This window comes from Lynx canadensis, chromosome D2, assembly GCF_007474595.2.
Source record: "Lynx canadensis isolate LIC74 chromosome D2, mLynCan4.pri.v2, whole genome shotgun sequence".
NCBI lineage: Eukaryota > Metazoa > Chordata > Mammalia > Carnivora > Felidae > Lynx > Lynx canadensis.
Window position 1 is genome coordinate 6,178,851 of NC_044313.2, and position 14,555 is coordinate 6,193,405.

The window sequence follows — 14,555 nt, forward strand, 5'->3', positions numbered from 1 at the left end:
GCCGCCACGAGATGTTTCTGCCCTCGCACACAACAGCCCGAGCAGTGAACCAGCTGTGCAACAGTGGACAGGTCACCCGGCCTCTCTGAGCCCCAGTTTCCTTGTGTGAAAATAGAGATAAAGTCTCCGGCTGAAATGGTGGCTTTGAAAGCAGATGCAGCGACCTATAGGAGAGCCAGCCCTGTGCCTGACCGTGAACGAGCAGCCGGCGGAAACACCATCAGACTCTCGAGACTGTCTCACGTTCTTTGATTCTGGGACCGGGCCAGGCGGGAGGTATGCTCACGCGGTACCTCTGGGCTCATTCTGTGCAAAGCTGTACTCTTCCTGAGGGAACGGGGTTGGACACCCGCAAGGCCATAGTGGCAAAGATCACACGTGGGACTCACAGACACCCTGCCCTGTGGGGTACCCAGTGGGCTTGAAAGGAGAATCTCTAGTACACACGTGGAAAGGGAAAGTCCAAAATGTACCGTTGCTTCTCTCTGGGGCCTAAAAGATGGATCTGTTTGTTTAAAGGCCACTTATTGAGGGCCAGGTGCTTCTTCAAGGCTTCAAGTTAATATAAAGGCCAATGTGAATGAAGAACAGGAAAGCTAATTCCAACTGGCTTAAAAACAAACAAACAAACAAACAAACAAACAAAAGTTGGAGGTAGTCTCATGCTACTTAAAAGGCCAGGAGTGGCTTCAGGCATGGCTGGATCCAGGGTCTAACTAATGCGACCAGAGTCCACCCCGTCTCTACTCTGGCTTCCACCTTCTTCTGTGTTGGTTTCATTTTCATGCACAGCTGATCTTTGTGGTCACACAGAGGCTGCAGGCAGCAGGCAGCTCCGGGCTTACATCCTCAGAGGGCAGGTAAGAGAGTGAGGGCTGTCTTTTGAGTTCAGCAGAGTTCCCCAAAGCACAGCTGATTGGCCCTAACTGGGTCCCAGGCCCATCCCTGAAGCAGTCACAGTGGCCAGTGGTAGGTATGACGCTCTGGTTTAACTCCCTGAGCCCACCTGGGGGTGAGCCATCCCCAACCCTGGGAATGGAAAGTGGGGAGAGTGCGTGCATCAAGGGAAACCAGTGAGCTTTTGCCAGAGAAAGGACGAATGAGGGCCAGGATCCTTGGAAATGAATGAGCCCCCTCCACACATTGATGAAGAAGTTTCAGACCGTCAAAGTCCAGACGTATCTGGATCGGTCTGATAATAATTTTCAGGTGATTTTTCATAGGCTTCTCAAACTTTTTTTTTTTTTAAGGATATCTTTTTCCCCCCAATGTTTATTTATTTTTGAGAGACAGAGACAGAGCGTGAGTGGGGGAGGGGCGGCAGGCGAGGGAGACACAGAACCCGAAGCAGGCTCCAGGCTCCGAGCCATCAGCACAGAGCCCGACACGGGGCTCGAACCCATGAACTGTGGGATCATGACCCGAGCCGAAGTCGGATGCTCAACCGATTGAGCCAGCCAGGCGTCCCTCAAACTCTCGATGGGTAAAGAAAACAGGGGTATCTCCGAGGTATTCCTGAGAGCTCCTTTTTATGATAAAAACGATTTCCTAACCAGTGACATTAACTAATTTTCTTAAACGAAAAGGAAAAATTGGAGAGTATTTCCCAGAGTGATATTCAAATGGGATAAATCTGCCCTCTGTGCTTGGCCACGGCCCTCGGTCACAACTCCCATCCTTCTTCCCAGGGCTGCCCCCCAAAGGGGCAGGTCACTGTCCTCCCACACAGAGAGGTCAGCCTCTCTCCCCAGATTGTGCGGTGTCCGATTCCCAGCCTGCACCCCTCCTCGTCTCCGGCACTTGGACAGTGTTCCCTCCCGGGCGCTTGGCACAGACCTTCATCCGACCAAGAGGAACCCTGTCAAATACTTGTGGCTGGGGTTTCAGGAAAAGTCAGAAGAGCAGGTACTGGGCCATCTGGGGTCGACCACCAAGAGGGGTGGGAGCGGCGGTGGGGAGCCCCGAGTGGAGATGGCGCTCCTGGGAATTTTGACTTCCCAGATCGTTGTGCCGTTGTTACAAAAGCAGCAGACCGTGCATCGACAGAGAAATTCCGGAGTTATGTAGCCAACCTTGAGATCCCGTAAGTGGAGAATCAGACCAGAGAAAAGGCTGTGTTCCATCAACTGCTCTCACTGGAGGAAGAACCAACGGAGACGGGCGCTAAAGGAGAAAGGCAGCTAGCACGGCCCCAGCCGGTGGATTCTGAGAAAGAAAATAGGGATTCAAAATTAAACTCAGTGTGGTGTGACCCCAAAACACATTCAGATCGAGGGCTGTGGAAGGAAACTCAAATGTCCTAGGGGACACATGACTTGGAGGCCAGCAGATTGCTTTTGCGGAGAAGGAACACCCTGCTCTGCTTCCAAAGGGCTCGATCAAACCTGGGCTGGCCAGGAGAACTCAGTCCCGGAGGAGAGAAGAGTGGGGACAAGCCACCAAGTCAGCCTTCTTCATTTGAAGCTGAGTGGGGAGGACGATAAGGAGAGAGAAGCATAAAGATCCGGGTAGAAAGCAGGATAAAAAAGGAAAGAGCTCTTTAATCGAGGGGAATGCAGTGCAAGGCGGAAAACAGGCCATAAAAGTGAGTGCGGCCGCGGAGTCTGTCCCTGCTTCGAAAGGACTCCAAGCCAAGTGCCAAGTTCAGGCATAAGTTAATTTTCTACTACGTCGCACGTGGCCCCGAAATGCCCCGTCCTCGTCGGTGCAGTTTCAGGGCGAAGATGCGGGATTCTCCTTTGACGTTCTGATCTGTCATTTGCTCTCCCTGCTCGGTGCCTCGCCCCCCACCCCTCACCTCACCTGCCTCGGGGTGGGGGGGTGGGGGCCCGTGAGCATCAGAGACTCCTCCAGGCCGCAGAGCGCGGGGACCCAGCTGTCGCTTTGCCGGGGACAGAACTCTGCTCCCGCCCGAGAGGCCCTAAGCTGCCAGGATGCACACCCGGCCCCGGCACACTCCCCCGTGTCCTGATTTGATTCGTAAATGCCACCTTCCCATCCCCGTCCTGCTCTCTGCCTGCAGCGGGAGCTCCTTGAGGGAAGGGACCGTCTGGCACCATTTCCGGTTCCCTCGCTCCGCCCGCTCGGTTCCGACTCGCGTCTGGCACGACAAGTCTTGGGGGCTCACGTTTTGGGGATCGGCCAAGAGTTTTGCCATCGCCTGCAGGCGTGGTGGTTGAAATTCGGCTTAAACCTAACTCAAGCCCACCGTTCAGTTGATAGATGAGGAAACTGCCGTCTAGAGTTGCAGACGAGCATCGGTTATGAGAATAACTGTACTTCGACATGGGGGTTAGGATCCCGGGGCGCAACGTGCACACGCACGCACACTTACACCGTTATACCCGTGCCCTTGCACACTCACACTTGCATGCTCACACGCACATACTAACACATGTGCATGCACACGTATCCCGTGGGGTGGTGGTGACATTCAGGGGACGCCAGACTGCGTCCATCATTACAGTTTCTGCTTTCACGACGGGGAGGCCAGAGTTATCACCACCACGGTGCGGAGCAGCTGAGAGGCTCCGTCATCCGGGGCCCCGTCCTGACGCCCCGGCTGGGAGCTGCCGATCCCACAGCAAACGACACTGTCCCCGCTTTCCTCCTCCCAGCTTCTGTTGAGAGAGAGGGAGAGGGAGAGAGGGAGGGAGGCATCTTCTGCGTTTATGCAGGGCTCTGCGTTCTTCGTGCGACGCTCACCAGAGCCAGTGGGTGTCACACTCCTCAGGTGACAGATGCAGAAGTGGGGTCCCGGGGTCGCTCGGCTGCGTCCAGCAAAACCACCTCAGTCCCAAGTCTGGCTAACCCCTCGTTCCATATTAGTCCTGCTAAGCCTTTTGCACAGTTTGGAGCCTATCTTCTTGTGCAGCCCCGTCGTCCTCTACCGTGAGGAAGCTCCCCCTTCCCAGCCGCACTGGTTTCTAGCTGTTTCCAGAACATGCCTCACACATCTTGCCGTCTTTATCCCTGGTTGCCCCTCTGTGTGGGACGTGCTTCTCTCCCCACCTCCCATTTGGCTCTGGAAGGTTCACCAAGTCAAATGATGCCTCCTTCACAAAGCCCCGCCCCGACCCCAGAGCCCATCCGGGGACCCAGGAGTTTGGATTTGGACATTTTGGACTTTTGAGGGAGAGCGGAGCAGGGGCGAGCCGACACTTTATAAATATCTGCTCACATCTGTGTGTTAAAGCGCCCATCCTTCCTCACTCCGTTGATAGTTGACTGGTATATCTCGCTATACGTTTGCATACCTTGTAAGGACCTTCAGGATGGGGAACATTTCTGGTACGTTGCTTGTAGCACCTGAAGCTCTTAGCACTGGCCGTCAGTGGGGGAGACCGTACAAAATGCTTTCAAAAATCCAATTCCATAGAAATATTCAGATGCAAGTCTATGTGTTACCCCCAATAAACGCACAGATCGTTGCGTTCCTTTAAACCGTGTGATATAAAATTGTCACACTAGATTTTATATAATGAAATCAAATATAGCACGAAATGCAGAAATACTTCTTGCCACATGCTATCGAAAGATAGTAAGTCAACTTAGTTTTCAAAGGGCAGCACTGACCGTATCGTGATCTACGGAATCAGAAATAACCATTCTAACGAAAGTAAGCATTTGCAATTTAAGGCAAAGACAGACACTGTAAAAAACAAAAACGAAAACAAACAAACCCTCTGCTTTAATGGAGGAATCGTTATTTTATTATTTGCAACTTAACAAACAAGTTCAATTGACCCATTTGAAGAAAGGAAGCGGAAATCTCAGCTGAGGAGGTGAGAAGGGAAAGGAATCTTAGGAGGAAACGCAGACGGAGGGAGCGAGGCAGCCTGGGAATGAGCCACGGCCTCTAGCCCGTCCGGTGCCGTGTGCTCACCGCCCTTCCTGGTGCCTCGTCGCTTGACTCTGGTTACTCACCTGGGCAGATGTGGCTTTTTACAGACTCACGGCTCAACCTAAATGGCCTGCGGCGAAATGGTCTAACGGGCCAGGAAGTCAGGTGCGCGGAGATGATCTTGCCTTTACTTTCTGGTCTGCTGGACCGTGAGTTCCAGGCAGGCAGGGCCCTGGGCTCAACCTAGAACCTGCCCTGTTGTAGGTGTCCAGTCACCTTTGGTGGCATAAACGTGCTCTCCCCAAGCCATCAAGTGGTCGGTGACACTTAGTCCTAGCCTGTCCAAAATTGTTTTAAAAATCTCTGGAGCGCAGTAGGCCATGTTAACGGAGAAATTGGCAGGGAGTGGAGGTGAAGCCAACCCGGCCCTGAGCCCTGCACTGGGACCCTCTGCTCGCTCTTCTTCTAGGGGCTGGCCTCCGCGGCCTGCCCTCCGCCCCATGGCCACGCCTACCGTCGCAGGCCGGGGCTCTCCGTGTCCCTGCCTCCTCCTCCCCTGGGGACATTGAGTCCTCAGTCCTGCAGGATCATCTGTGGCAGCCAGTGCTGGGGTCACAGCTCCTCCGCTCCCTCTGCAGGGCGGCGCCGGTGTCCCTCCCGAAGGTCACCCAAGGTCAAGTGTGGGCTCTCCCCTGCTCCACTCTGCCTCGAAACTCCAAAACCTCCAAATCCAAACTCCTCAGTCCCCGGATGGGCTCCCCTCCTGCCTCTTTTCCATGAAAGGTCCAGCCCACCTCTGGTGCCTCAACTTGGCCCCCGGTGGCCTTTGATGACCCCCCCCCCCCGCGTCGTGCTCACGGCCCCCGCACGCTTCCGCATAAAGTGTCTCCTGTTCCCATTTCCCCGTCCCCACCCTGGATCAACCCTTGCTCCAAAAATGTTTCGGTGCCTCCCACCCGTGCTTCCTGCCTCCGCCCTTTCCTTCACAGCCATCTTGCACATTCCAGAAGGTCGTGTTTCAAAAACGCGGCTTGAGCCTGACGCGAGTCCTGCCACCCCGCTGCACGCAAAGCCACGCGGCTCCCCTGCGGCCCACTCGCCCCTCCCGCGCTTGTGCCAGGGTTCCCGCACACGCCCACTGCTCACCAGCTCACGTACTGGTCACCCACTGGTCATGCCAGTCCCCGCGCTGGGCCAGGGAAACCAAAACAAACGAGGAAGGTACTCTCTGGGCGTGGAAAGCAGCCAGATGGCATTTGCGTGCCACGCAGCGAGGGCTGTGAGGTGGGGGCGTCCACAAAACCGCAGGGGAAACCACGGAAGGGACCAGCATGCCAGGCGATCCTGAAGGTCTGGCTGGGCTGGGCCGTGAGGGGTAAGCCCGGAAGGTCACTGCAGCCAAGGGCAGCCACGGGAACGGTGACAGGACTTCAGGTGGGGACCCTGAGGAACGGGACATGGCCCGGGCCTTAAAGCAGCTGGCATCCCAGCAGGTCAGAGGGGTGGCCGCCAACGGTTACACTGCAGAATCTGAGAGAGCGTCGTGGGGTGGGGGCGGGGCAGGCAGAGGAAAGAGGGGACACGCAGCAAGAACAGAGTCCTGGCGGCCAGGAGGCCGAAGCTGTATCAGAGGCACACTGTAGTGCGCACGGAGGGTGCGGACCGGTACGTGACGAGGCCGTGGTGCAGCCAAGGCCAAAGCCAGGGAGAAGGAGGGAGGCAGAGGACAAAACCTGCATCGTGTGTCCCGCCTTCCTTCCGCGGCCCCCACCGTGCGTCGGCACCCGCCCTCCCGTGTCCTCAGTGTTCGCCTGCGCTCTCTGACCTTTCTCTCTCCTCGACTCTTGCTCCTTCGAGGCCACTCACCTGCCCTCCAAGCCCTCCCCATCCTCCCAGACTCCCCTCAAGGCCCCGTGTTTCACACAGGCCATTTGTGACCCCTCCCTCTGTCAGCACGGGGCTGGCCACCCATCCCGTGGGCGGCCTTTGCCCTCGAGCTCCGCTGTGGCCTCCCCGGCGCGAGTCCTTGGTGACTGAGGCGAGAAGGCCGGTCACCCCGTGTGGCCAAGGACGAGGGATGGGCTTGGGAGCCACGTCCACCTGGGGCTTCCCGGCTGTGCCGCTGACCAGCCGTGTGACTGGGTGAGTTGCCTGGCTGCCATGACGAGCGACCCCGAACTTGGGGGCTTAGAGCGACAGAGATTTCTTCTGTCACAGTCCTTGAGGCCGGAAGTCTGAAGTCAAGGAGTCAGCAGTGTTGGAGGGAGGATCCACCATGGGTCCTTCCTGGCTCCTGGTGGCTCCTGGCAACCCTTGGCGTGTCCTGGCTTGTGTCACTCTGGTTTCTGCTTCCACCTTGATGTAGCCTCCCCGCCATGTCCCTGTCTTCTCCCTTTTCTCTAAGGACACATGTCATTGAATTTAGGGCCCACCGTGAATCCAGGATGAGCTCACCTTGAGATCGTGAGCAAAAATCACACCCGAAAAGACCCTTTTTCCAAGGGTTCCATTCCTAGGTACCTTTGTTGGAACTTAGACATATCTTTTTGGGCAACACTATTCAACCCACTACAGTGACCTTGGACTCTTATCATTGGCTTCCTCTTAGTGAAAGGGGCTCATGATACCTGCTCTAAAAAGATTGCTCTAAATATTAGAGAAGACAGAGGGATTCAAAAGCCTGGCTCATGGGGCGGGAGAGCATAAGGAGTGACTGTTGATGGGTACATAGTTTTTTGGGGGGTGATGAAAACATTCTAGAATCAGTGGTGATGTTTGCACAACGCACTGAACGTACTAAAAGTCATCGAGTTGCATGCTTTAAAAGAGTGACCTTAATGGTATGTGAATCATTTCTCGATAAAGCTGTTGTTTTTAAAAAGGAGCCTGACTCACGGGGTGGTCTCTTCATAAATCGTCAGCTGCTATTATTATTACTGATGTGCCAGTCACAACTGTTATTAAAATCTTTTATAATAGTTTAACGTTTTACCTCTTCTGTCATGCCTCCCAAACCCGGACGTGAATTACATTTGAAACGGGAACCATGGGTGAGATATCCTTGTGTGTTCTACCTTAGCTAGCCCGGGCTTTGCATGCAGCAGGGGACACTGCCTATTTGTTTTGATTGTACATGAGTCGTTCTCATGGAAATTACTCGTTGGAAATAAGCCCAACGGGGCTTGCGTGTTCAGTAACATCGCTGCGATCGCTGTATCCAGCGTGCGTGAGGTGGGATATTACTTTTACCCATGGGCTCCCCCAGGAAAGGACTGAAATTAGATTTCATGCCAACCGCGGTTCTAACTTATGACTGACAGCCTGATATTGAGACCAGAAGTCTTTTTTTTTTTCCCACGAAAATTCAATTAGCAGTTGAACATGGAACCGGGTCCGGAAAATTCACATATTCTAATCGTTGCCTTATTACAGGTAGTCAAAATCCATGCGCCACTCTCCGAATTGCCCGGGAGTCGTAAGAAAGATCATACTAAGAACGACAGCAGGAGGCTGTGTTATTGCCTGATGCGCCACTGCTTTGGAGATTAAAAACTGAATTTTGAGGAAAACAAAAACTTATCTGGAGGAAATATAGGCCTCCTGAGTTTTCACTTTGAAAGTCAATTTAAAATTTTAATAGATTCCTCTTTGTTGCCGTTGAAGGAAAAACACCACGATTTTAAACTTTTAAGGAAGGCTGCCTATATTCAAAGCAGCCACTCCATTTCTCTAGCTCTTTTTCCTTCTCGTGCTTCTCACGAGAGGCCCCACCTCCCTCTCACAACAGCGCTGGAGGGAAGCAAGAAGGTGTGAGGGTTGAGAGGCGCAGGGCTTGGGCCCACGGGTCCCAGCTCTGCCTCCAGCCACCTGCGTGTCCTTGACAGTCAAGATCACGGCCAGAGGTACAGCCGGGTGCAGATCCATTGGGTGATCAAGGCAATGAGCACAGCCCAGACAGAGTGCCATCAGGTGGCCCTCATCACCCCCCAACCATGCCTTTCTGTTCCGCTTTCCTCCATTCATATACTCAACTCACTGCCCAAGAACTCAGCCTCGCTCCCCACCATGGAGGCCGGTCCAGGATCCTCCTGTCTTTCCCTGGAAAAGGTACCCATGGTCTTCATTTTCCTGCCCTGACTCTGGCCGGGGAAAAAAGCCCCAATTTCAGTGTCTGCTGGATTTAAATTCCATACTCCGAGATACTTCCAGCTCCAAGTTTACAACTAAATATCTATGACATTCAGCTTAAATTACACTCGCTTATCTAGCTCGGGGCCAGCAAGGGCTGTGAGAACATCAAAATTTTACATCTCAGAAACCCTGAATCCTTGAGTTTTGTGTCCACTGTTGTTTCCAGCAACCTCTAGGGCTAAATGATTAATTGTACTCAAGACAGCCCAAAGCAATTATTTAATTAAGCTGCATTACAGGCTGCGAGTTGTTTGGAGCAAAGGGAAAGCCTTCACCCCAGTTTCTCAACATCTGGCCCTTGGATGACTTAAAAGATAAAAGGAGATATGAGAACATTTTTATGACTAAGTAGACAATTTCTAAAAATTTTCCATAAAGTAGAAAAACTTTTTCAGTAATTTGTTTCTCGTGATTAGAACTTGGTGACATGTTTTACTGTGAGGGTTCAGCTCATTTAAATCTAATGCAAAATAGAAGACGTTGGTGTATGAAGTGAAATGTTGGGATCATCTTTGTTTTGGGGCAAGAAAGTCAGTATTTTAGCAAATCTATGCTTTCCCTTCAAGTGTGTTTGTTTTCCGCATTCCCTTGGCCCATTTTTTTTTAAGTACTCTATCTTAATTTAGGCTCTTTAAAATCAACTTTAACTGGGGCGCCTGGGTGGCGCAGTCGGTTAAGCGTCCGACTTCAGCCAGGTCACGATCTCGTGGTCCGTGAGTTCGAGCCCCGCGTCAGGCTCTGGGCTGATGGCTCGGAGCCTGGAGCCTGTTTCCGATTCTGTGTCTCCCTCTCTCTCTGCCCCTCCCCCCGTTCATGCTTTGTCTCTCTCTGTCCCAAAAATAAATAAAAAACGTTGAAAAAAAAAATTTTTTAAAAAATCAACTTTAACAAACAAAAATCCCCCATTACCCGTTCCAAACTTCAAAACCTAAGTTTTGTTTCACGAAGAACTTTTTAAGAAGAGAGATACAAGCCGCCCCAACAGAGCGGATGGCCAAAGTCTTATGTGTACGGTCTACTGGAGACACATGAAGACATTAATTGGGGCACACGCATCCAGACATGAACTTGCTCTTTCCCACTGCCCATAACTTCATTCCATTGGACTGGTGGAGTAAACCAGTTGAATAATGATGAACTGAGTAGAGTGTATTTGTTCACCGGTTGTGTTCAACGTAAGTATGTGACTCACTCAGACCTCTTCCTTCCATCCTATGGGAGTACTGAAATACTGTCATTCTAGTCAACTCGAAGAGTGACTATTCACCCATAAATGGGCCATCCATAAGCATAAGATGGCACTTGCTTTAACAGCGCGTGTGCTAAAATTTTGAAACGGGAAGCACAGCACGAACGAAGAGCCGAAATAAGCAGTAATGAATGACATAGGAACATGTTCTAAGGTCCCTCTTGTGGAAACAGGCTCAGGTTTTCTGGAGAAGAGGAATGGAGCAATGCGCTTTTTCAACTCTTTCTTCAGCACTGAGGCATCCTCGGATCCTTGAGTTGAGGCAGTGTGAACCGTGTGTTAGAACTACTGCCTGAAACCTGAGCCTGTGGACCTCATCCACAGTCCTGAATCTTCTGACGTGACCTGCAAAATATCGTAGACATGTGCCTATGTGAATTTTTGTGAGAAGGGTGTAAAAGGGTTCAGGTCTCCAAAAAAGGTTAAGGCTCACTCTGTCAGACGTGTCTGTTTACAATGTGATAAATCTCACATGACGTGGTAGGCATTTCTCTAGCGGAGAGGTTGTGGTAACCTTGCTAAATAATGGAAGTCTCTAGAAGCTTCCATTATTGCGTGGGAAGAGTCTTAAAGCTGCCAATTGACTATTACTCAAATTGCCATTTCTCCAAAGAAAATCCTTCTTTCAACACCAAGAAGAGCCTTTTAAATTACTTTATCGTCCCACACTGGAAAAGAGAGAAACAGAAGCCATCATGTGGGGCAGTGTTCCCCTAACACCTGAAGGAAGCTGACCGCCTTAGGCTAGCGCTGCTCATTTCTGGAAAGCGGAACATTGCCTCGGCTCTGTCGTGCTCCAGAAGGGCAGACGCGCATTGTGGTCCCTGGCATGATGCCACCTTCTCTCTCTGCAAGGCAGAGAATGTGTAACAAAGTTGTCTGTTTTTTAAAAGAATTTATACCTTTATTCCCAGATCGAAAAGTTACTTCAAAGTTCCTTTGTATTGAAGTATTGAAGTTACTTCAGTAATTAAGGAGTTACTGTCATTCGCAGAAGTGTATTTATCATATTAATGCTATATTTCCTATCAGGGAGTCACGGATGGCCAGTGTGTGGGCAAATGTTTTATCAAAGCACAGGACCTTCCGGAAACTGTCAGTCTTTGGAATAACACGTTAATAGAAAGAAGTCTAATCCTCGGACCTGCCCTTGTTAATAACAAAGAGGACAGCTACCATTTAAGCACTGATCTATGGCTTCCACAGGACTAAAAGTTTCCATTAGATGACATAGCAGCCCAGAGAAATAGGTATTATTATCCCATTTGCCAGGTAAGGAAACCAAGGTCAAAGAGGTCAAGTTCACACTATTAGTAAGTAGCAGAGCTGGACCTTACGCCCAGACTGCCAGACCCCTAAGGCCGCCTTGTCAACCTCAGGCCCAGGATGTTTCCCAGCAGTCCTCTCTCCTATAAAGAGAGATCCACCTTTAGCCAAGTCACAGACCTCAGCCTTCAGGAAGCAGTCCTAATGCTTTGTGCCCTTACACTGCTTCCTTTGTTGACACATCTCCCACAAATAAGTAGAAGTGGGTGCTCAACCTTACATCAGAATCCTTTCAAATATTTAGGAAACGTAGTGGACCAGACTGAATAATTCACATGCAGGAATTTGCCTTTAAAGAAAAAGATTTCCCTCCTGAATCACACCTGCTAATTCAGATAGAGTTATTTTCCAAGGCAGAGGAAACATCGGTTCTCTCAACTCTTTTTGCCAGTAAAAAAAAAAAATTATAAATTGAAATTAAAAAAAAAAATAGAGGCTAAATGCAGTCTATTCTTTACCATGAAATATTTGAAACAAAAAAATTTCCCAGATTGTTTTCAAAACATTTGCAAGAAGAAAATCCATGCAAACATGTTGCACAGAAATGGCCTTAAAACCCGAGGATATAAATAAATTGGCCTTTCTCCTGCCATTCCTTCCCTTGTTAAGAACAGGGCCTTGGCCATAAACAAGAAGCTACCTTTAAAAATTATATACTTTTTTCCTTCTTTCTTTTTCAACAGGGGACTTATTACATTTGAAAATAACACGTATCTCTTGGAACCAATGAAAAATGAAACCAATGAATACAAGCTCTTCCCGGTGGAGAACCTGAGAGGCACCTGGGGGTCCTGCGGATCACATCACGGCACGTCTGCCCCGGCTGCAGAGACCAGGCTCCCGCCGCCCTCCCAGACGTGGGCAAGAAGGGTAGGGGAAACCAAGGCCGTGCTCCTGGGGGTGTGGGGACTCCAGCTCAGGGCACCCAGGGCGAGGGCATCTGGAGGAATTTTGCTGTCTGGGTGTTGTGTCTGCGGGATGGAGTTACCCGCTTTATCTGGAGCGGTTGCCATCACCTGTGCAGAGCGAACCCAGATGCTGAAACCTCCATCGTTGTTTTGCAAATGTCAGTCTCGGCGTCATTAACCTATGATAAAGTCGGGCTCAGAGGCCGACAAAATCACCCTTCGTTACGCGTCTGAACCTACGGGGGCCCGGACCCATGGTCGCACCCCCACCGTTGCACCCGCCTCCGTAAACAAGGCGAGAACAGGCCCTCACCTGCCCTTGGCCAGCAGTTCTGCTGCTACAGGAGAAAGACAATTTGGAGGTTTCTTCATCCACCAGTCTGTTTGCAAATAGGGTCTTCATTGTGATTTGCGTTCCATTCCCGGTCTTTGCCTGCGTGCCCGTGCAGAGGTGACCAGGGTCCTGGCCACGCAGGGCTGCTGAGGAGCCTTGCTTATCCCGGTCCGTGATGCCAATGCCTGGCCTTCCTTCCCAAGACCGTCCAAGCTCTCTGTGTTTTCTGGCCACCTGCTCCTGGGCCTGTTCATCAAAGGTCTGTCCTTCTGCTACAGAAGTGGAAAGAGTCGTTGCCTGATGGAGTCTGGGCCGCTAACCTCCCTCCCCACTAAGTGGACAGAAACACAGAGGCCTCAACAGCCCGTGGTGCAATACCACGAAACCTCCACCCCAAATGACTGCCTGACCCTTTTACGTCCAGCATTATGTGGGCCCCACAGGCCAGAGCGGACACTCTTTTTTTTTTTTAAACATGCACAAATTTATTCATTTTTTACTGGGGTGTCATTTTTTTTAATGTTTATTTTTTGAGAGAGACAGAGTGTGAGTAGGGAAGGGGCAGAGAGAGAGAGGGAGACACAGAATCTGAAACAGGCTCCAGGCTCTGAGCCATCAGCACAGAGCCTGACGCGGGGCTCAAACTCGTGAACCATGAGATCATGACCTGAGCTGAAGTCAGATGCTTAACTGACTGAGCCACCCAGGCACCCCGCGAACTCTCTTAAAAAAGGAGGAGGGTAGCCACATTTGGCTGGGGGCCCTGCCTTTCAATGAGCACAACCAGATAGGAAGTTGTCAACAACTTCCTGATTTTTCATCTCTGGCTTTCCTGTCCCCCTTTTGACAAGAAACCAGGAATTCATAAATATGATGTCAAATGTGTGATAATTAGATGGCCCAGGGACATGTTCTTCAGGGTCCCACTTAACAGACAGCACATTCTGTCTTTCCTGACTTTGAATGTTACACTGCTTAGCATTCAACATTCCATACATATCATTCCCCTTCGTTCATTCCTAGTCGTTTGTCTGAGTTCCACCAGTAAACATTATCCTAAACGATTTCTTCTCCTTCGTAAAATATCCCTCGCAGCTGTGACTACAGAGTGTTCCCCTCGCCTTCATTTTGATGTCGTTGATTCTCTCCATCCTGGTCTTCTGCCTGTGTGACCCCAACATCCTCTATTTCTTAATATGCTTACGAGATTTTAGGGGCGCTGTGGTGGCTCAGTCTGTTGAGTGTCTGACTTCATCTCAGGTCATGATCTCACGGTTCGTGGGTTCGAGCCTCAAGTTGGGCTCCGTGCTAACAGTGTGGAGCCCGGAGCCTGCTTCGGATTCTGTGTCTCCCTCTCTCTCTCTGCACCTCTCTCTCTCTCTCTCTCTCTCTCTCTGTCTCTCTCTCAAAAATAAACAAACGTTGAAAAAAAATTTTAATATGCTTACAAGATTTTCTTTCTTTTAATGTTTATTTATTTTTAAAATTTTTTTAATGCTTTTATTTATTTTTGAGGCAGAGAGAGACAGAGCCTGAGCAGGGGAGGGGTAGAGAGAGAGAGGGAGACCCAGAATCCAAAGCAGGCTCCAGGCTCTGAGCTGTCAGCACAGGGCCCGACACAGGGCTCGAACTCGGGAACAGCGAGATCATGACCTAGGCTGAAGTCGGACGCTTAACCGACTGAGCCTCCCGGGAGCCCCTGCT

The 14,555-nt window shown here is 50.9% G+C and overlaps 1 protein-coding gene across 1 annotated transcript in view; it reads left to right on the top strand.

Moving 5' to 3' along the window:
• ADAM12 (ADAM metallopeptidase domain 12) overlaps window positions 1-14,555 on the top strand; it is a 349,938-nt gene that overhangs the window by 236,059 nt on the left and 99,324 nt on the right. The window contains exon 6 of the mRNA XM_030334765.1: window positions 12,293-12,479. Within this exon, the coding sequence (XP_030190625.1) occupies window positions 12,293-12,479 (187 nt within the window). The remainder of the gene's footprint in view (window positions 1-12,292; window positions 12,480-14,555) is intronic.